Below are 23088 nucleotides of genomic sequence, written 5' to 3'. Positions count from 1 at the left end.
AGCAGAAGGGCAAGCTAAGGCTGGGAGCAAAGCTCAAAGCACAGGTTATTTCAGGCAGAGTGCTGAATTAGCATCATTTAGTCACTACCAGCATGGGAAGGAGCGTGCCGTTTGGTCTGAGCCGCCGTCCTGGAAAAGAGCTTTTGAGTCCAGCTGCTTGGTGAACTTATCTTCTCAAAAGGGAGAGTAAGGTGAAGGTAGCATTTCTCCTCCTGGCAAATGGTTGGTGTCTTGCACAGAAGTGACATGGTGGGAAGAGGCGACCATCGCTGAAATGGGAGCTCTGCCCAAGGGGTGACATGGGGCAGGTGGGCAGAGGATAGCAGGTGACAGCCAGTGGTGCTGCTTGGGGTGGGCTGAACCTGCAGGAGCTCAGCAGGCTGGGGGTCACAGTGGCCAGTGGCAACTGCCGAAGGGATCAGCCCCATCGTCCATGTGCAATGGCAGCCCCTGCAGAAAGCCAGGGTGCTGTCAGAGTTGGGTTGCATCTGTCCAAGACACCTTTCTGCCTTTAATTGGCTTTTTCTAATCAATTGTCCTAATCAATGACCAAATTAAACCACCAGGAGAGAGTGAACTGTTTAGAGCAACCTCTGCCACGTCCCCACAAGCACACCAGTGCCATTGCACTAGGATGCCGGTAGGCACTGGGATTGCTGTTTCTGTGCATGGGGCTTTGCCTTCTTCCTCCTCCAGGATTTTGGGGGTTTTCCTCACACAAAGTGCTTTGCTGTTTGCAAACAATGCAGAAAATTTGCAGGAGGTTCAGAGGGTATTTTTTTCTTTTTCTTGGCTATCTTTACTCTCCCTTTTAAAAGTGTTATCCATCTCTTTTGCCATTTTTTCAGAATCATTTGAATAACGTGTCAACCAGTAAGATACGTTTTACTAGCTGGTTAAGTCCAAAATAGTGGGCTCTCTAGTGTCTGGCTCTTTACCCACAGTGGTGCATATTTTCACGTTATTTACAAAAGAGAAAGGATTGCTAGAAACGATGTTAAAAACACTAAGCAGTTTGCCTGGCAGACATTTGCATGGATTTGTTGATTATTGCTGGTGAAAGGCATTGCAGTGCAGGCAGCCTGGCCCTGAGCGCTCTCCATGCTTGGTGAGACATCAGCACCAGCTGTCTTTCTGCACAGCAATGTCATTTCCCCCAGCAGAGCACTGGGATATACTGGGGATCTGTGAAGCATGTTCAGAGTTGCGCACTGAAATCACGGAGAGGCTCACTGCGCTGGCTTGCTTCCTAGGCTCACGCTTAAGGTGCGAAGGGCAGCGGTGATGTTACCCTGCATCCGCTACACAGATAATTCTGGTTTGATGAGCATCTTTTGTACAGCAAAGCCCAGTCTTCCCAGTCCATGCAATTCTGACACATTTAAAGAGCTGTTTCCTTCCTTTTGGAAAAGCCAAACTGAGCCCAAGCCCTTCAAGTTAGGTAGCTCAGCATGCTCTGGCGTTGATCAGAGGGAGGGGTATGTCTCCTTCCCACCCCAGGGACTTGTTGCCCCAGTGAATTTAATGCAGCACAAAGGGGCTTTTCCCCTGGGCAACTGCTGGCTGCACAGAAAGTGCTTCCCTCATCCCCTCCAGCCTCAAAATTGAGCTGGTTAAGTCAAAATTCAAGATCCTGCGCTCCGCTTTCAGTGGCAGTGGAGCAAGGGGAGAGGTGTGCCAGAGTCACGGTGCTCAGCATCCCCTGCTCGGCTATTTGGGGGTGGGAAGGGGTCCCAGGCAGAGCAGGGAGGGGGCTGAGCTCCTCTTCAGCCCCTGCATTCACCGCATTTACCCCACAACAGGCAGAAAGCAGCAAACCCCAGGGAGATCAGTCCCTGCGGAGAGACACGAGGTTTTGCCACCACCTCTTGCCAACCCTAATAACATGTTTGTTTTTTTTTCTTTTGCAGGCCTATACAATTCAGGGACAATACGCTATTCCACACCCGGATGTGAGTTTTACCCTAATTTTTCTTATACCCTTTTATGTCACCTGCATGCTACTGTTAATTCACAAAATATTAATATTAGACAATAATATTAATAGCACATTTTCAAAGTAACTGGCGGTGTGTAGTATCTGTAATACTTTGAATAGCCTTTTAACCTGTTAGCACTAAACTTTATGAATTCTGAGGACTTGGCCTGATGCTAAATTGTTTGCACTGTTCAGTGCTATCCCTTTGTTCCGAGAGAAACCATACTGTATGCATTTTGTGCCTCAAAATGATCAAAACACACAAAGAAAGAAAAAAAAAAAAACCATAACTTTTCATTCTGTTTCCTCCTTGTCCTTAAAATGTTGGTAAGCCAAGGGCTTATTTAGGTGCTGAGTGCTTTGGTGGGGTGGTGAGAAGCCAGAGCTCCAGCAGTGCGGGCTCTCTTACTTGAAGTCTTGGCAGGGGGGATGTGGCATTTTGGGGTTCATCCTCTGGGTGACTTGGAAGCAGGTGCTGAGGCTGGGCAAAATGCCACCTGTGTCCCCCAGAGGGATGGAGAGGATGGCCGCCCACCACGCTGCTGGGTCTCACCTTGCTGAGAGCTCTGCACCTCCCCGGGGAGCTGGACCCCCAACCCAAGTGGTCACCATAGGTTTGGCATCTGTCTTGCTGGGTTTGGCTCTCTGTCGCCCGGGGGGAGCATCATGGGCATGGTCCCTGCTTTGTGTCACACTCTTTGTTGTGGAGACAGGCGCCATTCAGGCTTGCAGCGCGGATGGGTTTTGGTGATGCTCGGGTTCCCTTGCTTGCACTGTGCTTGGTCAGGAGCTACAGCACATTTGTGGGGGAACATGTAGGGAACGACTGCTAGCACGTCTGTGTGTAAAAGTACCAACAGAAATAGCAAATCAAGTCTGTTTTGAAGGATTTTGCTATGAAAAGCACTGCAATGCCAGCAGCTCCTTGCTGTCAGCAGACAGCTGCTCAGCTTCTGGGGTCATCACTGCTAACACGTGTTGGGGAGCTCTTGGAAAAAGCTGCAGTGTTCGAAATGTGTTTCAGAGGGGCTAAAATAGCTGGCGAGTCGCCTCAGAGGCCACTTCTTGCTGACATGCAAGGGGTCTGCAGTGGGGGCTGAGCACAAAGTGCCGCTCTGGGGATGTGGCTTTGCTGTAAGTGGTGAGGTCCGGGCGGAAAATCTTCTCCACCGAGGCCGTGCACGGGAAGAGTTGGACATAGCTCAGTGCTCCTCTTGCTGCTGGGTGTGTTGGGTATTAAATCACGGAATTACTTTTTGCATGATTGAGAATGGGGCAGGGCTGTTTGATACCAGGAATGCACGCTTCCCGTAGGAGCTGTAGGATGGTTTTTGATCTTAGGAGCAGTTATTTCACCCAGTTTAGTGGAGGCCAGGCTTTGGCTCTCCATGTGGCACCAGTATGCCTGTACTTTGAATAGTCTGCTGCGACAACTGCTTAGAAATATTCTTAATTGTGTGCACTTCACTTTTGCTTCTTAAGTGGAATATAAAGAAATACACCTGTGTATTTAGCAAGCGTAGTTCAATATATTCTGTGTCTCAGTTTTACTTTGCAAGCAGTGGTGACAGCTTAGTGTTTTCCTTGTTATTATACTCTTCTGATGGACAGGAATAAAATACATTTAATACATTTGCTGGCTGTGTTCTGCCCTATTCCCAGCAGATCCACTGAGACCTGGAAAAAGTTGTTCATACGGGGGCCACGTGCTCCATCCTTACAGCTCTCTGGACTGGTCATTTTAAACACTGTTTGGTGCAGAAACCAGTCTGGGACATGATTTCAGGGTATTGCCCTTGCTCTTGCAGATGTCTGTGTTTAGTGGATACCTTTTGCAGACCCGTGGCTGCGGAGTGGGCAGAATTTCAAATACCGAAGTTAAAAGAAGAGCTGCTGCCTTGATTTTTATCCCCTGGGAAAAAAACACCAGGTCAGCAGGAGTTTTGGCTCACGAAGGGCTTCAGCATTGCCTGGGTGCTCATAAGCCATTTGGGAAGTGATGTGTAGCTTACCTGTCTTCATGAAATTTGTGACAGGAGATGAAAAGATGGCCATGGCAGCCAGGAGTCAGGGGTATTTGGGAGTGAAATGAATGTCAAGCACAGGAAACCTCCACAATCAGGGCATCGCTCCTGGGTACACACGAGGCTGCCAGTTGATGGGGTGTAACCGGGTGTTGCTGTGGGTACCTAGTGATGCTGGGCATGGCTGTACGTTGGTCCCAGCGCTGCTGTCAGGTCCTGTTCTGTTCCTTCCGGCAGTGCCAGTGGGGGAACTTCCCACTGGTCTATGGGGAAAACCAGAGTTTGAAGAAATGCTCTCAGGTTTTTGCTTTCAGCTTTTTCCAGAAAACAGGAGAGATGTTAATTCACTGCAAGCACTCGCATAACAGCTTGCGCATTAACACATAGGCATAGCCATCTTCTCCTCTAGTCCCTTTTTTTGTTGCTATTATTATGGGTGTTTGCTAGATACCACTACTCAAACTGTGTCTTAAAAATATGCTAGATCAGTATGAGAAAGGATTTTGGTGTTTGCCCTGTTGGGTGAAGCAGGACCTCTGCTCCTCAGCAGTGCCAGCAAAGAGGCAGGAGAAGGTTTCATCTGGAGTCCAACCACTGGGACTGGTTCTAACAAGGAGCTCCACAAACAGGCCTCACCTGGGTTTAATTTGGTAGAAAGCAGGATAGTTCTTAAATTACAAAGCAGTGGATGCTGATGTCTCTGCTGCTTGCAGAAGGGATGGTGTGCCAGGTCCTACCCAGAGCTAACTGTTTTGGCAGGAACCCACTGTAGCACACACACCTTTGGCTTATCTCCCGTGCTGCAGAGAGCGAGATGTGCACCTGCCTCTCCTCCTGGGGTGGCGAGATGTTCTCCTCAAGTCTGGAAGTCCTCACAGCTTTGCCAGGCAGGGCTCCCTTGGCTATTTCTCTGGGGATCTGCAGGCATTTCCCCTCCCCGCTGCCTCCCCCAGTCTCTGCCCCTGGTCTGCTCAGCCTCCTGGAGCTGCTGTCTCCAGCGCTTCCCCCTTGCTGCTGCCGGCCAGACCCCCTGCACTCCCTGCCCAGCCACGCTGCAGGAGCAAGGAGGTTTTTGAGTATTGTTTCCCCCTCAAATGTGGAAATCCTACCTCTCTCTCTCTGCGGAGGGGATGTGTACAAGGAGCGGTTTGCTTTTGGGGGATGATGTGATCCTGGCAACCCTCAGAGCACCTCTGAAATTGCCAAGTGGGAGGTGATAAAGACCCTCCCTCCTGCTCACTGCTAGACTTCAGCCCAGTTTGGTTTGGTTTTCTTTTGCTTTATTTTCTTTTTCTTTTTTTTTTTTTTTTTTTTTAATTTTTTAATTTGGAGCAGTGAAAAGGAGCACAAAATGTATTCCAGACAAACTCCTCTCTATGCAACCACTTCCAGACGGGGCACAAAAACCTACCCGGCACAACAAGGGATACAAGGATCTGAAATACCTACTGGTCATGGCTGAAGCCCTTATTTCCCCACACTGCTAAGGGGCTTGCGCTCATACCATGCTGACATTCTGAGCTGCAGTTTGTCCGTCTCCCAGACGTGTTTCCCATCAGAGGTGCAGCACAAGAGCGTTTGCTGCAGGGGCAAGTGGTCACAGTGTGGCTCCAGCTGCACAAAAAGGGTGTTCTGGCTGCTGGCCCGTGGTGGCCACCAGCCTGGCAGTGCTCTAAAGCCACCCTGAAGTGAGCAGCAGCCTCTGATCGCAGGTTGCGTAGCCCAGGAGGGGAGGCAGCAGCCGGCTGCTCGCTCGTGCCGAAGGGGCTGAACCATTTGATGAGGGGTGGAAACCGAGAATGGGCTTCTTGCTGGTATCGTACTTCAGACCCTGACCAAGCACTCCTGCAAAAGATTTGGGCTTTATTGCATTCTACCCAGGCCAAGTCCTTCTGCTAATGTTTTTGCCATGTCTCACCATGGCTTCCTGGTTTGGTTTTTCTTTTGTTTCCTTTTCTTTTTTTTTTTTCCTTCCGTTATAATTTCATTCTTGATTTTCGGTGTGACTTGTTGTACTCTATGAAAATAACCTTCTTAGCTCTAATGTCCCTCCTACCCCTCAGCAGTTGACCAAGCTCCACCAGTTGGCTATGCAGCAAACCCCCTTTACTCCCCTTGGACAGACCACCCCCGCTTTCCCTGGTACGTACCCACACACCCTTTCTAGATATCCTTCTCTTCTTACCTGTAGAGTTTCTCTCTCTTTCTAAACTCATGCTATTTGATGGCAACAAGCAGGCCAAGTAAAACTGAAGTTGCAATGTCCACGGGGAAAGGCTAACAGGGAGACAGGATGGATGTTTGGGGGTGACGGTCCTCACGGGTGAGCTCTCAGCCCTTCACCGTGTGCACCTGGGCTGCTCCTGCCAAGCCACGCTTACCTCGCTCCCAGCTTTGCTGGCTTCCCCAGCAGAAGCGATGAGTGCCAGTCCCATCCTCCCCTGCCCAGAGGAGGCAGCATCCCCTGCTGTGCGCTGATCCGGACCCCGGTGGGACATCCCCGCGTTCCTGGGGGGACCAGCTGGGCGCCAGCCGGGGATGCTGACTCGGTGACTGCGAGGAGTGGTGCAAAGCCGGGCACCCCTCGCTGGGTAGAGTGATGGGAAGGAGCATTTTGATGGTAGGACAGACAGACGTGACGTGGCGTGGCTCAGCAGCCTTGTCCCCAAGGCTGGCGTGGCAGCAAACGTATTTCACGGTGACCTGGGAAGCAGATAGAGCGCAGGGGATGGAGACTCCTTTGCTTACTTGGTGGTCAAAGTGCCAGTTGGAAATGCCTTTTCTGACAGTATGTTCATCATATTTTGAGCTTCCTAGATGAAGTGACATTGCTTATCTCCTCGAAGGCAAAAGCATTAAATCTGTTTCTTCTTTGCTCTTCAGGAGAAAAGCTGCCCTTACATTCCTCCGAAGAAGCTCAAAATCTGATGGGCCAGTCATCAGGTAAAACACAAAGCTACAGGGAAATAAACAGGCTTCTGTTGAAATATATTTCTTAGATAGGACTGTGCCATTGTTGTGCTCCTAGATGAATTGTGGTATTTGTGGAGAAGACAGCAGGTTTTCTTGGTGGGCAGGGAGAGAGCGGGCAGCACCTACCTGCCATTCTCCTTTGTACAGCATGCCAAAAGAAAAGTGCCTGGAGTTTATTGCCTTGGTTTTTGATGTTTGTGTATAACTGCCATCCGTGTAACAGGAAGACATCAGAGCCATTGCCCTTATTCTTTCATTTAATTTTGCGTAAACTTTGCTCAGAAACAGTAGAAAAATGCCTGTGGGAGCAGAAACAAGACACAATTTTAGCTGTGTCTCAGCCATTCAGGGTGAGCTGCATTTTTAGTGGGACAGGACCCTGAGGAGCCAAAGCAGGCCTGTAATCTCGGAGAAATTTTGATGGCAAATGTCCCACACATTCATCCATATGTGCTGAACATGCTTATCTTTTATAACCTACCATTGCTTAGAGGAGTTATCTTGAGACCTGGAGGCTCATAGGCGACATGAGCCAGGCGCTCACATGTTCTGTGCCAGCCAAGGTGCATCCCATCGCACGCCTCGAGAGAGCCTGGGGACGTCACCTAGCTATGCAAGCAAACAGAGCCTAAGTAAACAGACCCCACAAAGCTATAGCAGATACAGATTTTATAATACCAGTCTCTGCAGCCTTGTTTTCTGCATGCCCTGCTTTGCCCCGTGCAATCACCTGAGGTGCTAATCCTGCCCTGACCCCACCATGTTACTGCTGTGGGGAATTGCATGTGTGTTATCAGAGAGGGAGGACCCGGTATGATGAAATAAACAGTCTGCAGGTAATGGAGAACGATGTGGCCATTCCTCGATGGCTGTTATGATGTAGTATCATGGCACTGCATGTCCCGAGGGCTTTCAGCAGCATCTGTGCCATCTGCACGTGGGGCAGGGGGTCCCGTCTGTGAATCTCAGGAGCCCAGCCTCCATTTCTAAAGACCCCCTGGGTGCCTTGGCATTGCTCTGACCCCATCCCCAGTGCTCTGCTCTCTTCAGAACACACTTTCAGCCATACCCAGGCTGCTACTGAGCTGAGCCTTGTAACCCATGGCCAAGAGGTGGAGACATCTGTACCCTGGGGAACATTTCTTTGTGTTAGGTGCAGCCCATCTGCCCCTGGACTGCGAAGAGCCTTGATGTGAAAGATGGTCCAGGGCTGGTGAAATGTCTCTTCTAACACGGTGTGCTATAAAGTCAGCATTAAGCATCGCCCACTGTGTAAAACCTGGGCAGGAGCTGTTTTGTGCAGGTTTTGGCATTAGTGCACCCAGCAGGGGTGAAGGAAGGTGTAGGGCTGCTGAGTGGAGGATTTGCATCCCCGTTCCCTGCCTTTCTGTGTGCACCTGAGTGAAAAATGTGGTAGACTCTCTGCAAGCTGGTGCCTGGGCAGTGTACCCAAGCATTGCGTCTCTGAAAGGGAGATGCATGTGGGAAAGCACAGGAATCATGCAAGACCAAATCGAGGATACCTGATATTCTCCTTTCTAGGGGTGATGCTCAAATGGGATTGCAACCTAAGCCTTCATTTTAGTATTTTAGAAATCTTGCTTTGACAGTGCCGGTACCCAGACAGACATCAGTTCAGACCTTCTGGCTTTTAAAACCTGGGCAGCTGTTGCTGGCAAACTGGATGGGAGCTCCTCAACAGAAATGCAGACTGTCAAAACTTGTCTGTAGCTTGGAGAAGTTGCTCAGCGTGGATAAGGCAGCAGCATCGTGCCGTGCAACAGGAGGAAGCCCTGTTGGGCTGGGTGACCAGGAATTCAGAGCTGCCTGCTGTCTTGTGCTGTAGCAGCCCACCACTTACAGTCTCCTTGTGCTTTTCTCTGCACCCCCTTACTCTGCACAGCTGTCTTGGGCTCTTGCACATACTGCTCTTGAAAGTCTTCCTCTGTACTTGATATCATATGGATAAAGTTCTTTTTGAGGTTACTGCAGACACCTGTTATCCACCAGGCAGCTTCTCTCTTGCAGGTTTGACACAGGACATCCCTGCTTCAGCATTGAGGTGATTAAATATGGAAACCTGTGGGGGAAGCAGGGTTTGGCCTGGCTCAGGAGCGTTACGGCATGCTATCCTCTCGCCTGTGGAGCTGCACACACAACGGTAGCCTGCTGGCTACCTACTGTTTGCCAGGCATTCCCTTGGGAGGAAGAGGGACCATCAGCACCAGGTCCAGCTAGTGTGCATGTCTTAGCTGTCTGGCATAAATCCAGCATGCAAGTCTATGGGGCCATAACTTGCAAAGTGCTTTGCAGGCTGCCCTGCACAAACACTGCCGGATCCCCTGGGGAAACCGGTTTTAGGCCACTGAGCTGCTGTTGTAGCTGAGGGCCTCTGTATTGGGGTCCAGTGAGGGCTGGAGGGTGCATGGACATCCCTCCCGCTGCCTCAGGGTTGGGTTTCCCAGCCAGCAGGCTGGCTGCCGCTGAGGAGAAGGGAAGGTGCTTTTCCCAACTTTCTCAGACACCCCCGATGATTCTGCAACCTTGCACTCATCTGAAGCCATTCCCAGTGGAAGGCGGTGGGAAGCGAGGCACTCGTGGGCCAGCCAGTGTGAGGGATGCAGGGGCAGGTGGCACCCAGCTCCAGCACTCAGGTAGCAACCTCCATGTTCCTCCTCCTTGTACCAACGTGTGTGATCCCCTTCCCCTCCCGGCCCTGGAGCAGGACACAGCCTTTGCAGTGTTGACTGATGCAGGAAAGCAGCGGAGCTCCACCGCGCTGCCTTTGCACACTGTAACCGTTTTCCCTTGCATATGCCCAGGTTTGGATGCCAGTCCCCCGGCCAGTACTCATGAACTCACCATTCCCAATGATGTAAGTAAACCCAAGTGCTTCCTCACCATGTGTGTGTTTCTGTGTGTGTACACATATATATATGTGTGTGTTTGTACATATATATATATATATATATATATAAGCTGCAGGCATATGGCTTTGTTAAATATATTTAGAGGTGCCCCTTCACCAGGTTCACCTGTGCCATGTGCAGCCTGTTGGGGATCAGCCTGCAGCATAAAGCACCTTCTGGACTTTACCCCTTTGGTAGCTTTCCTAGGTACAATCCTTCTTAATGCTCCTTTTCCCTTTCCAAATGAACTCAGTGCTCATGAAACAAGCCCAGTTGACAGCACTGGGAAGGGGAGAGAGCTCGTGAGCCAGTCCTGATTAAACCATAATCATTTAATCTAGCACTGGATTGAGCATACTTACTGAGGGGTTGGAGAGGAGGTAAGTAATGAGTGTTTCTAATGTCATGAAGTGTCGCACAAGCTTTTGAAGGGTGGTGCATCTCATCTTGATACTGGTGGCAGTCAGCTTTTGGGTCTTATAGATGGAGGCGTTGTGGTAAAGTGGATGTTGGACTGGGATATTGGCTGGGAGGAGGCTGGAATCACACAAGGCACTGAGTGGTGCGAGGAGAGTGCTTGGGGATGTGCAGGGGGATGGATGTGGGATGGAGGACCCTGGCAGCAATGAGAGGAATATCAAGCCACCCTTTGCAAAGGGCCTTTCCTCCCCTTTAACATGCTGAGGGACATGCCACGGGACTTGGGAACACTCGGAGCGTCCACTCACTGAAAGCCTGGCTCTCATCTGACCTGCGCACTGTTAAATGTCATCACCTGCATCTTTCTGCTTGCTGAAAAATGCCTCCCTAGCTCTGCCTCCTGTTGCTTTGAAGACTCTTAAATTCACACTGCTACCTTCCCAGGAAGCAGAGAACAGGTTTTGGTTTCTTAAAGCAAAAGGTCTTCAGGCGTATTTTAGTGTTATAGGTCAGCTTGTGGGTGTGCTGCAGAGAATGGACAGTTGAGGGAAAGCTGATGATGAAATCCATCTTGTCACTCCTCTGAACATCAGGAGAAACTTGAATGCTGTGCAGAGGCGCTTGGATGTTGCTGAACATTTCTCCATATAGGCTTTGCTCCTCGGGTCTCCCCAGCAGGTTCCCAGCTACAAGGGATATTTATTTGCTGAAGCATCTCTGAGTTATTTCTGTGCTGTGAAAAGCAGGATGTGCAGCTGTTGGGCTGTACATCACACTGCAGCCCCCAAGATAACTGGTACCCTCCCAGTGCTGCAGTGGGGTATATATTCATGTCTGTATGGGACAAACCACAGTAGTTTGTCGGACAACAGGACCAGCCCCATGATCTGACAACAGGACCAGTGAACCTTTGGAGGAGCATTTGTCTCTGCTTCTACAGACAGCAACAGAAGCTCAGCAGTTGCCAAGATGAGTGTCCCACATATAAAATTCCCAGGTGCAACCTTAGAAAGAAGCTCAAATGCTGATGGCCAAGAAAGGCATGCGGAAATACCTTGTTGCTGTTCTGGAAAATACTGACATCTTGATACACGTTGCCAACTTGTGGAAGTGCTTGAGTGAGCCATAATTTGATGTGCAAATGAGCAAGAGCCAAGATGAAGACCGTTGAGGAAAAGGACCACTGAGGAAATTAAAGCCTCCAAGTGTCTCTAACCTTTTCACAAGAAGGTGAAAGCCACACTTTGAAGCAGAATTCTCCTCTTCTGCTAGCACCACCAGCCAGGTGGTGCCCTCCTTGTCAAAAGCGTACACACCAGCGAGCCCTTGCATTGCACTGAGAGAGCTGAAGGGGTGACAGAAGGAGCAGGCGCTGGCTGCAGCGAGGGTGCCCCATAGGGCAGAGGAAGGGTGGAGCGGGGTGAGCAATGGGAAGCTGTCAACGGTGTGTGGTTGCACCAGCTGATGAGGGGGCACCTGGGGTCAGGCTATCCCCGTGGAAGGTGGTGGGTTTGTTTTCTTCTGATAACGCATCCCATATAACCACCTTCAGGTTTGCTGTGGCTGGCAAGGGGATGGGTGTGGAGCACAGCCTGGAATGTGACATTCCCATCCTTATACCCTTGCAAAACATGGACCCATCATTAGACCATGTTTATTATTATTACCGAAATGAGCCCGGTATAATGCCTTGCCCTTCCTGAAGCCTTCTGAGATGCCAGGCATTGTGTGCAGATAACTGAAATTTGCACCCCAGGAAGCAGGGCAGGCTGCTGGATGTGTCCTGGGAGAACTGTGTTCTTGTGCAGGTGGGATTCACCCCTGGGCTGTCCCTTTCCTGTTTTCATGAGCATCAATGCCACTCATGCCCCAGGGCAGGGGAGGAAGGCTTCTGGCCAGTGCCATGCAGTTGTGGTGCCAGTGACGGCCAGAGCTGCCGCTTCTCAGACCTTCCCTCCATGCTTTTTTTCTAGCTAATAGGCTGCATAATCGGACGCCAAGGGACCAAAATCAATGAAATTCGGCAGATGTCGGGAGCGCAGATCAAAATTGCCAACGCCACGGAAGGGTCATCAGAGCGCCAAATTACCATCACAGGAACCCCTGCAAACATCAGCCTCGCGCAGTACCTCATCAACGCCAGGTGAGACCCCTTCGCCGAACTCCACTGCCTCCCGCCACGGCTGAACCCGTCCTGCCGGCGCGGTGGGAGCGGCGCTTGCTCCTGGCATCACGGGCCAGGAGGGGCTTCCTGAGGCCGGCTGGGATGGATGGTGGCTTGCTGAGACCTCTGAGCAGGGACCAGACGTCACCAGCGGGACCTCTCACCCCAGCTGGCACTTTGGCTGGGGACTGGGAGCTGCTTCGCTGCCGGTGGAGTGGCCACAGGTTGTGCCAGTCGCCTGCCCACCCGCCACCCTTGCTCGAGGATTTTGCTCATGCGTGGGCAAAATTGCCACCGCCTTTCCCTGCAGACAAGGCAGGGGATGGGGATGGAGCTGAGGTGGTGGTGGGGAAGCATCACTTGGGACCTCCTCGCTGGGATCCCAGCATCGCGTACCGCTGCATCAGAGCCTCTTCCACGCGCTTCCAGGCCTCCCAAAGGCTTTTCTCCATCCAGTGAAAATAATGAGTCCAATAAACGCAAGACATGGGAATGGCCTGATTGCTTCCTTTTCATGCAGGACTTTGGAGGGGCTTAGAGCTCCCAACACTGCCTCCGGCCCGGGGGCAATGCTGCCTGCGCTGAGGGGGACTGGGGGTCTGGCAAGGCACTGCGAGGGGCGCGTATGGGGGAGAAGTAGCTGGAAGGGGCTTGGGGACCAGCTCCGTGCCGGCGGTGAGCTGTGTCCCGGGTGTTCACACAGACCTGTTTGCCTGTGCCTGCGGACTCATGGATGGGGAGCTTAAGGGGAGACAGGGCCTTTTGGTGGCTTCATGGCCACCTGGCACAGCCGTGCAAGCCAAGCCCGTCCATCTGTCTGTGCGCTCTGCCGTGGGCAGAGTTGGTGCCTCACCAACCTGCCGCCATCCCAGGACATGTGGGGCCGTGGGAGGCTCCCAGCGGCGTCCCAAGGATGGAGCGGGCTGTTGGCGGCGACTCTAACGTTCGTTGGGGTGCGGGCTGGGAGCACCAGTGAGGTCTGTGTGTGATTTCTCCTCCTTACACCCAACCCACCTCAGACCCAACCTGCAACAGACCTCCACCATCCTGTCCTGCCCTGCTGTCCTGCTGCCTGCACCTGTGGCACCTCTCCAGATGCCCAGGAGAGGGACAGGGACAGCCCTGCTGAGCGTCTTTTCCCACAGCTCCTTGCCAATCCCCTCCCGCTCCCACCTCTTGAGACAAGAGAGGGAAAGAAAAGAAAAACGAGTGGCTCTTGGTTACCTGGCTGAGCTGCAGCCTGTGCTGTGGTGGAGGCAGAGGTGACCTGGCAGGGGGCAGGATGGGGCAGAGCTCAGCCTCTCCTGTAGTTCTGAAAACCAGAGCAAAACGAAGAACCCGAGTGAGCTGGGACAGCTGCATGTCCTCCGTGGGAAGGATGGTGATAGAAATGAAGCTGTGTGCTGGGATCTCTCCTGCCAGCATCCCTGGTGAGTGGTGCGTCTGCCACAGCATCCCCCCTGTGCCCTCTGCAGGGACCCCCAAGCTGCCCAGTGATGCTTTGCCCCCCGAGTCTGAGCGGGGTGTAGGCAAGAGGAGAAGCGTTGCCCCGCAGGGTCTTCGTTTTCTTTTCTGCTCCAGATATTAAGCGCTTGTTTTTGTCTCCCCCCCACCCCTCTCTCTGCCCCTGTCTATTCTAGGCTGACGTCTGAGGTCACTGGAATGGGCGCACTCTAATTTCCACCCACCATCCTCCACTCCGCACCACCCGACCCTCTCCAGCCACCGGCACTCCACCCAGCCTGTACATTTACCGTCTTCCCTTTGCCTCCACAGATACTCTTTTCTTTACTAACAAATATATATATATATATATAAATACACACACATATGCACACACTGGAACGTTTCTTTACGAGCTCCTTCCTGTGCTCCCAAGGCTGCTCCCGAACTCTTTGGTTATGGTCCTTGTTTTCAGCGTACGATGCTATTACTTCATCTGCTTTTTTGGGGGGTGGGGAGGGGGGGTTGGTTGTTGTTTGTTTTTTTTCTGCTGGTGAGACTTCAGAAGATGACGGAGTCTCTAGTGTCAGTCTAGCGTAGCTACTTACACGTTTGAGTTGATGTTGGCGGTTCTTGCTGTAGCCTATGGATGTGTGACGCCACCCAGAGCTGTGCGTGCTTCAGAGTACTTAATTTTCTCACCCTTCTTCCTTTGAGACTCCCTCTTTGTTCGCTTTGCTTGTTCTGGCTCACCTTTGCCACTTTGCACCCCTGCCCTCAGGGTAAGGTGTAGTTTTCAAGTTTTTACCCCATGTTATTTGGGAAGTAGGTTGTGCGGGAGCCAAGCCAATGTGGATGCACCGTTTCACCCGCAGGCTTGGCTCTTTGCACCATGGCAGGGTCCAGACAAGCCCTTTTTCATACTAAGCGAAGGGAATCACACACACACATACATGCAAATGGTTCTCTTTTTTTAACTAGCAAGCAACTGGAATTAGGAAGAATTCAGCTGTATGGGATTCACACCCCCAGGGGCCTTTGAAAGCACTCTTTTGACAATCCCCACGAGCAAAACCTTTGAACGATAGCTCAGGAAGCTCTGTGAGCCGGCTGTGTTTGTCGTTGTTCGTGTTCAATAAATGTCTGTGCAGCTCTGCTACTGATGGGCTCCGACTGTTCTTCTCCTGGCTCATCCCACCATCTCTAGCCCCATCCTGCCCTTCGCTTCCTTCCACACCTTTTTAGCTGCTTGGAGGGAAGGTGGGGGATGTATAAAAAACTTAATTATTATTATTATTACTATTATTATTATCGTCGTCATCACCATTATTTTATTTTATTTTTAGCAATGAGCAATACACTTCCTGAATATTTCTAGGCTTCCTTTTTTTTTTTAAAAGGGAGGGTACTTGGCTTGCATGATGCTTTGGTTTTCCCAAAGATTAATTTACAAATTACAGTATGACAACAAACATCTCTCACTGCCCCCTTGTCTGGACAGATCTGCCATGTCTGTGCCCTGCACCGTTCCCCAAGACCCTCTCTGCCCAGTCCTGCCTTCTGTCTGCTTCCAGGCTTTACTTCTCTCTCCTGCCTCTCAAACCGGGAAACAAATATATTTTCCATCTGTTAACTTCCTACTGTACAAAAAGTATGGCACATGTTTTTCCTGTATTGCAAATGTGGGGATCGTAATACACCGTGTCCCCAGAGAGCTAAAGCAGCCACACTAAATGTTTTTGCACTGTACCACATGGGAAATATTTTGTTTTTCCAAGTCAGCCCCAAGACTTCATGGCCTTTCCTCCCCTGGTGCTGGGATGCAGGACCCCTTCTGTCACCAGCGCTGACTGCTCTGCCCTCACACGGGACTGTGGTGGGGACCCAGGGTGATGCCACCACATCTGTGGAGCCAGGGATGGGCAGGGGTTTGTACACTCCAGCCCCAGCACAGGGGCTCATGCAGCTGCTCAACAGCTGGCAGGGATGCTAAAGGGTGAAGGGAGTCAGTTTGCTTGAGCATGTGCCTGCTATCTGCGTGTGTCAACCAGCATCGTCACTTCTCCTTAGAGGTCCGTTCCCCCAGCCCAGGAGCCCACTGCTGGCAAAGCTCCTGCAAGGTGGAAGTGGCTGCCAGCCCTGCCACTGAGCATCAACCATTCGCTCAGCCTCGGCGTTGTATAACCCCTGCGTGCTCAGCTCTCTGCAGCGTTTCAAGCCTCTGCATTTAAAGATGCTTCCAGCTCCTTCATAAGATGCTTTGCTGCCTATTACCAACACCCTTCTGTGCTCTCCCAGGCAGTTTGGACTCGGCTGTGCCTTTCAAGTGATATAGTAGCCAAACATGCTCCAGAGCACCCCCTTATTCCCCATGCAGGGGAGCACAGGTGTTTTGGGCATTGCTATGTGGGCTCAGGTGGAGCTGATAAGCTCCTCAGGCAGCAGATTCTCCTCATATTTGTGCTGATGCTGGAGGAGGGAAGGAGCCCAGGCACCAAATGTTGCCTTCCCCAAGTTGCCCACTGCCCAGAACAAGCACAGAGCCATCTGCCAAGATGGTAAGTCACCTGCTGGCAATTGCCACTCCTTGCCCTCTCCTGTTCCTCCCTTCACTCTAACCCAAGTGTTTTTCTTGTTGAAAGAAAAAGAATGCCAACCAAGGTGTGTGGCAGGAGCTGCCTGTCTCTTCTTGTGCTGCTTTTGTGGGACACAAGAGCACTTTAAAGCTCTGGCATATGGGTTGCAGTCAGAAATCATCAGCAACATCATGTCAGCCAAGACAGGGAACTCTATAAGGAGACAATGCAGTTCTGGGGTTCATATGTCTGTTGGGTGCTTATGCTCTGAGGAAGGCAGGGACCTTAATGGTGTGCTAATTGCAATGAATATGGAGATGGCTTTGCATGGGGACCTGCGGTTTCTGCAGATCACGGCTGCCCTGAATTCCTTTACTCTGTGTGCGCTGTGCTCCCCGTGCTGTTCCCCACCTCTGCTGAGACAGTGCTGCCCAAAGTAGCAAATGCCAGATTGGGTCTGCCAGATGCAACCCAGCTCAGAGGCTGCTAGAGAGGAGGAGCAGAGTGTAGTGATACCCCCAGACCTGTGCCAGGGAACCCGCAGCTAATGTCCTCCTCTGGGTATCATCCCCATCCCAGCTGCCCCTCACCCAGTGAGACTGTGACTGCGGGTGAAGCTGCCGCAGGAGCTGATGGTGAAGTGAGGGAGGTCGGGTACGAGCATCGCTCTGGCTTTAGGCAGGTATCCGAGCTGTCATGTCAAGCCACGCACTGCAGCAAGGACCTGGGCTTGTGGGAGCACGCTGGGGACGATGCTGGGGCCATGGGGGGGTGGCAAGGGACAGTCCTAGCAGTAGCGGCCACCCCACAGGAGCACCATGTCCTTGCAGCCTCGGCTCAGTGTGGGGCAGCAGGAGAGTCTCACAAATCTCCTGGCACCTAGATAAAAAGCAACACTGCTCAGCACCTGGTTTGTAAGGACTGTTGCTGAAATGTGCCGTCCTGGAGGTCAGAGCATGGGGCTGGATCTTCCCTTCTCCCCATGGCATTTCAGTTCTCTTTATCTGAGTTATGTCTGCTTGTGTGATCACTAAATCTTGAGGTATTTCCAAGGGACTTGAGAAGGCAAAGGTGCCTTGATGTACCAAACCGATCACAATTGTGCTTTTGCTTGGAGAGAGGGTGCTTTTTTGTTCTAGCTATCTGGAGAGTGCTTATGACAGAAAAAGCAACTTGAGCAACTATAGCTGGGAAATGCCACCCCTCCTGCAAATGAAGCCAGGGGTTTCTCAAACCAGGCATGCAAAAAATGATAAATCTATACTGAGCCCCTACAAAACAAATGCTTATTTGCCTCCAGTTGCTCAGGAATCCCCTCAGAGGAGGAGGGAGAGATACAGCCCAACCCGCTGCCTCTCCCCTCAGTGCATTCAGGCTTTAGAGGAGGGGGAAAGGAGCTGAGCCCTTTGCTGTAGGGCTGGAGAGGGGGAACCTGTGGAAAGCTTCGGGTGGGATCCTGCAGGAGTGGGTGCAGTGGAGGATGCGGTCACGCTGGCGTGGCTCAGGCATCTTTCCTTCTGACATTGTCTTTGACTTTGCAACTTCTCTTTGGGTTTGCATTTCCCAGGTTAGTTTGCAAAATAAAAAAAAAAAAAGAGAAACAAAACACCAGTGTTATGTGGAAATCTAGCGGCTTATCCATCATCACCTGGGCTTGAGCGAGGCTGGAGAAAAAGATGTTTAAACAATTGCAGCGTCTCTTGGGAACATGTTAATGACAGCAATGATAACATAATCACAAGGAATGGCTTTGATTTCCTTGGTACAGCTCAAAAGGAGATTTGCTGTTTTATTTGGAAGGAGCCTCGGTGTTCTGCTTTTACTTGTGATATGTCTTTGGTTTGCTTTTTTTTATGAATTTAAAACGCTCTAGTGTTGCATCCACAGCCATGCCACTGGGAAAAATATGTGCACATCTCTAATACTGGAGTGAATATTCAATACAAGGTGAACGTCCCAGTTAATCAACAGAATAGCTTTAGTGCATTGCTTTTCTCTCTCAAAGCAATGCATTTCATCCAGACAGAATGATTCAACATTTCTGGAAGTATCTGGCTCAGTATTACTCAGTCAGACTCTTTGAGAATGCATTATTTTGTGGGAAATTGTTACTTTGGCAGGAAAATTTTGGTCTGATGCTTCCTCCTGCCCCTAGAGCGTGGTGGCTCTTAATCAGAGAGGGGCTGGCTTAGGTCTGTACTTGCCCCCCTGGGCTTCAGCTAAAGCTCTCCACTCCCCCTCATATCCTTCCCAGGTCATGCTCCCAAAATTAAGTGTTTGGAGTATTGTTATGTGCATTGTTTTTCCTAGACTGTATTTGCAAATCTAGTACATAATGGAGTTGGAAAAAAAAAAGTAGATAGTTTCCCCTAAGGGAAAGTGACTTTCACCAGGGAGACTCTTTAACGCTCTCTTTTAGTTGTAATTCAGGGGTTTTTTATGTATTCATGCTAGTCACTTTTAATTATGTTAATTTCAAGCTTATGATCCATTAGCAAGGGTAATTTCCCCCGCAGTGCCAGCAGAGGTGGAGTGTCTGGGGGATCACTCTGTGCTGTGGGAGGAATGAATCCTTAATTGGATTTTCTCCTGGGCCACAGGGGTGGAAGGATGGTGCGGGCTCAGTGCAAACCCTTTCTGACACCTTTGTCTCGCCGATGAGAGACAGCCCAGCAGCCCATCTCCCCTAACCCTGCCAGGCTGCAGCCCCCAGCCCCGGGCGGGTACCCGCTCCCCAGCGCTGGCCCACCCAGGCTGGTCACTAGGTGTCCCTCTTGACCAGCTTTTTGCAAGCATCCTGCTCCAGCCGGGGCGTGGGCAGCATCTGGGTGCTCCCAGCTTCTGCTCCATCCTCTCACAGAAGACACACCACACTGCTTGGGGTGAGAAGGGAGAGGGTGTTTGTATCCCCCACACCCGTGACCAGCAGTGATGTCCCATCAGTGCTGTGACCTCCATGGAGACACCCTAGCCCACCTGGGCAAGTAGTTCCCTTGGCCACAGGTGTCCTAACGCTCTCTGGTTATGCCGGTTGCACCAAAGTATGACATTGGTGGCACAATCCCCCACCTTACAATGGCCCAAGCCCATTCAGTCTTCCTGACCCAGCATTTCGCAGCAGAAGGATAAGGTTTTGCTCGAGAAGTCTCAAGGGTCTCCAGCCCTCGCTGTCCCCAGGGAGGTTGGTTTGCCTTGGTTTGCAGCAGAAGCATCTGCAGCTGGCATGAGTGTGGAGCTTGGGGTGGAACGACTTGCAGAAAGGTCACGGTCTCAGTGCAATTCCCCATGTTGGATATCACAGGGAGCTGGGGATCTGCCGAGAAGGTTATTTTTGCTTTCCCTTTGAAAAAAAATGCAGCTGCGGATCTTAATCCGCTTTGCTATGCATCAAGTCCCAGGCCTCCATCCAAAGGGTAACGTGGCAGTGACTTTTAGGAAGTACTGAATGTACCAGATGTGCAACTCCTTTGACTCCAGATGTGCAGCCCCCACCTCCCACTCTGCCTCAGCAGAGTTGTCCTGCAAAGAGGAACAAGAGACATCAGATTTCTCAGAAAGCATCCCACAGACTGAATCTAGACAAGTGTGAAACCCGACTGGCTTTGGATTCCCACACCCGTGTTTAGGCAGTGAGTGTAACCACAGGGATGTCTCTTCCCAGAAATGATACTCGCGTCAGCTCCACACATGGGGAACAAAAGCAGCAAGGGGATGAGTGGGGTAAAAACGGAGCAGCGGGAGGAGGCTTTGTGGCTGTGCCCCACTCTGAACTGTGGCCTGTTGCTGATTTAAAACATGCGTGCTGTTTCTAGAAGGAACTGCTTTGATCCTGAAAGGAAAAGCTGGGATGTGCATGAGGACTCGAGTATCTGAAGCACTCCCAGAGTGCTGTATTTTGGTTCCCTGCAGGCAGCGTCTCAGCAGTGCTATTTATTCCGGGAGGAAAGCCTGTGTTTAAGAGCGTTTCTGTCTGTACCAAAAAGGGGACAAACATCTCTTGGCTCTGGAGCCTCTCTGGGTTTTGGTGCTTCAGATGAGACTCCGGGTGGGGGATGCTCTGGGGAAGCGTGGGGATGGTGGTAATGGGCCACCAGCCAGCTGGCAGCATGGCCAAGCATGAAATGTTCAGGGAGAGTGGGCTTTGGGGATGGAGCAGTGTTACTCCTGAATTCAGGGTTGCGTGCATGGCTTAGGGTCGAACCACAACGGAAATCCAATAGGATTTCCCAGCACAAAGGGAAGCAAGATAGCTTCATGATGTGCTCACCCAAAAGCTCTCATTTAGTGGTGTGGGTTTTTGAGGTTTTTTTGTGGGGTCCTTCACAGAAGAGCTCCCACCCAGACATTGCAAAGAGGTCATCTGAGGCTGCTGTGTGGTTTTCCCAAGGGATGTTGCTGTGTGCTGCTCAGCACGCAGCCGTGCTCCCGAATCTTGTACGGGAGCGCTGCAGAGGAATGGTGTGCTGCTTCTCACTGCCTATAAAAAGACAGTTAAAGGCGCAAATCTGACACCCCCAATAAACCACATTCTCTGTGTTTGAAACAGGTTTTCAGTTGCATGCTAATATTGCTTTTCTTGCCTCAAGTAGATTTCCCCTCCAAACATTTCATTTTGAAATGCAACGATTTTAAGACGGCACAGTGCATCTTTAAATGCAGCAATATTTGGGGTGGGGGTTTGGACTGAAAAAATTATTTGCTGGTGTGCCTGTGGTCTTGTACCTGGGATGCAGTGTTCACCCTGTGATGCTTGTCCCCTCTGTGCTGAGTCAGCCTGGGGCTGTATGACTATAGCTCCTTGTTGGCCAGAACACGGACAGGGTGTGCTTTTTTACCCTTAGCACAATGCCAAGCACAAAACCTGCTCACGGGCTTTCTGCTGTTCACCTGCAGAGGTGGGGCAGGTGTGTGCACCCTTCCCCAGTGCTCCTCTCCTAGCTGCTGGCTCCTGCCCATACCCCCAGCCCCCACCCCCAATGCATTTGCCCGTCACCCCCAAACCTTGCTGCATGGGCTGATGGGGACCAGTAGCACCAGCTCTCCTGGTTCACCATCTTCTTGGACACATTTGCAGGGCACAGAGAGACAGGCAGGAGGGCAGGGGTGATTCTCAGCCCAGGGACAGCCCACAGCATGTAGTGTGGGGTCAAGGCATTTTACCTGCACAAAGCCTGTGGCTTCAATATGTTCAGACAGCTCCTCTGAAGCTCCCAAAAAGCTGCTCTTGGCACGCAGCAAGACCCCACAAGGCAAACCCGCAGTGCCAGATGCGTGCCTTGGCTCAGCTGGCAGCCCGGAGTGCTCACATAGGATGCGTTTGGGTGTGAGCTCCAGCAGCAAAGGGAGGTTTGTGTTGGTGTAGCAGGGCTCAGCCTGGGCATGGCTCACTCAGGCTTAGTCTTAGGGGTGCGGGTGATCTCAGCATCACACTGGAGAGTTGCTTGGGTGGTTTTGCAGGGCCACATGTGTCAGCATAGCCCGAGGCATGGCTGGGGCTGGGAGGGGGAGACACCAGTGTTGGAGTCTTGGCTGAGCCCTGACCATCTCCTTTCATTGACCCCCCAGCTCTCCAGATCCTGATCCCCACGGGAGGAGCTCCTTCACCGCCTGACTGGAGCACCACAGCCAACATGGGCCCAATGGCTGACGCTTGAATCCTACCTGAAGACACCATCAGCTTCCCACCAGCTTCTCCCTGTCCTCCGTGGCACCCTTCAGGCCAGCTGCCCGGAGCCCCCCACCCCTGGCTGCACAGATCCCTCAGCCATGGCACGGGGCAGCAGCGGGACTGGGTGGCTCAAGCAGCGGCTTGCAGAGGGACAGCAGCTTGCAGCCAGCACGCAGCAGTACCTGCTTCTGCAAGCAAGTGGGTCCCCATCACCCTTCTCTGCGCTTCTTTATCACCCCTTGCTCCCTTGACGCTTTGCAATGTACTTCGTGGCTTATTTGTGTAACTGCAGTAAAGCTTTTGTTGCTTGAGGTACTCTCTGTGGTTAACAGGAGGAGATTGGGGTGACAGCAAAATGGGGTCCCCAGGGAGTATACACACTGCTTGGCCAGCGGGGCGTTCACGGGGAGGGTGGTGGGATGCTGGGTGGTGGGTGGTGGGGCAGTGCAGAAGCCTCTGTACCCCTGAAAGGGTTAAAGGGGAAACTCAGCCCACGCAGCCCACAAAGCAAACCATGACTGGCTGGAAAAAGGGCCTCAGAGCGCTGGCTTCACTCAGCATCAGGAAACGATCCTTTGTGGGAGCGGGGCTGCCAGGATGGGAGGAGGAGTGGGATGGGGGGAGCACTGCAAAGAAAATCCAGAGCTTTCCCCGAAGGCTGTGACAGCCGGGATTCATTATCCATCGAGAGATGTGTTTATGGCAAGCGTGAGTCACTGCCAGGCCCTCGAATGGGAGCAGCCCATGGCATGGGCCGCCAGCAATTTGGATGGGGTACGGGCTGCCCATCCAGCCCCACACAATGGCAGCTCTCAAGCTGCACTCCCCCCTGAGCCACCACACAGCAGCCCTGGACCTTGCAGCAGACTCAGTGCTATTTTGAGCCAAATCAAGGCACGTGTTTTCTGCAGGATGCTCCATTTCTCACTTGAG

General features: G+C 51.7%; 1 protein-coding gene across 13 annotated transcripts in view; it reads left to right on the top strand.

Annotated features, from left to right (window-relative positions):
• PCBP3 (poly(rC) binding protein 3) overlaps positions 1-22437 on the top strand; it is a 61461-nt gene extending 39024 nt beyond the window's left edge. For 7 of the 13 annotated variants that reach the window (XM_082056407.1, XM_082056408.1, XM_082056401.1 and 4 more), the window contains 6 exons: positions 1911-1952; positions 6066-6144; positions 6886-6945; positions 9798-9850; positions 12278-12447; positions 22053-22437. In XM_082056407.1, the coding sequence (XP_081912533.1) occupies positions 1911-1952; positions 6066-6144; positions 6886-6945; positions 9798-9850; positions 12278-12447; positions 22053-22098 (450 nt within the window). In that variant the 3' untranslated portion in view covers positions 22099-22437. Of the gene's footprint in view, positions 1-1910; positions 1953-6065; positions 6145-6885; positions 6946-9797; positions 9851-12277; positions 12448-14108; positions 14379-22052 lie in introns of those variants that run through there. The other 6 variants (XM_082056406.1, XM_082056403.1, XM_082056413.1 and 3 more) reach the window with 5 other exon arrangements.
• Positions 22438-23088: the final 651 nt, after the last annotated feature.

Source organism: Streptopelia decaocto, assembly GCF_964273445.1.
Source record: "Streptopelia decaocto genome assembly, chromosome: 6".
NCBI classification, from domain to species: domain Eukaryota; kingdom Metazoa; phylum Chordata; class Aves; order Columbiformes; family Columbidae; genus Streptopelia; species Streptopelia decaocto.
The sequence above is the reverse complement of the archived record's forward strand: the minus strand, read 5'-3'. Positions and strand labels throughout refer to the sequence as shown.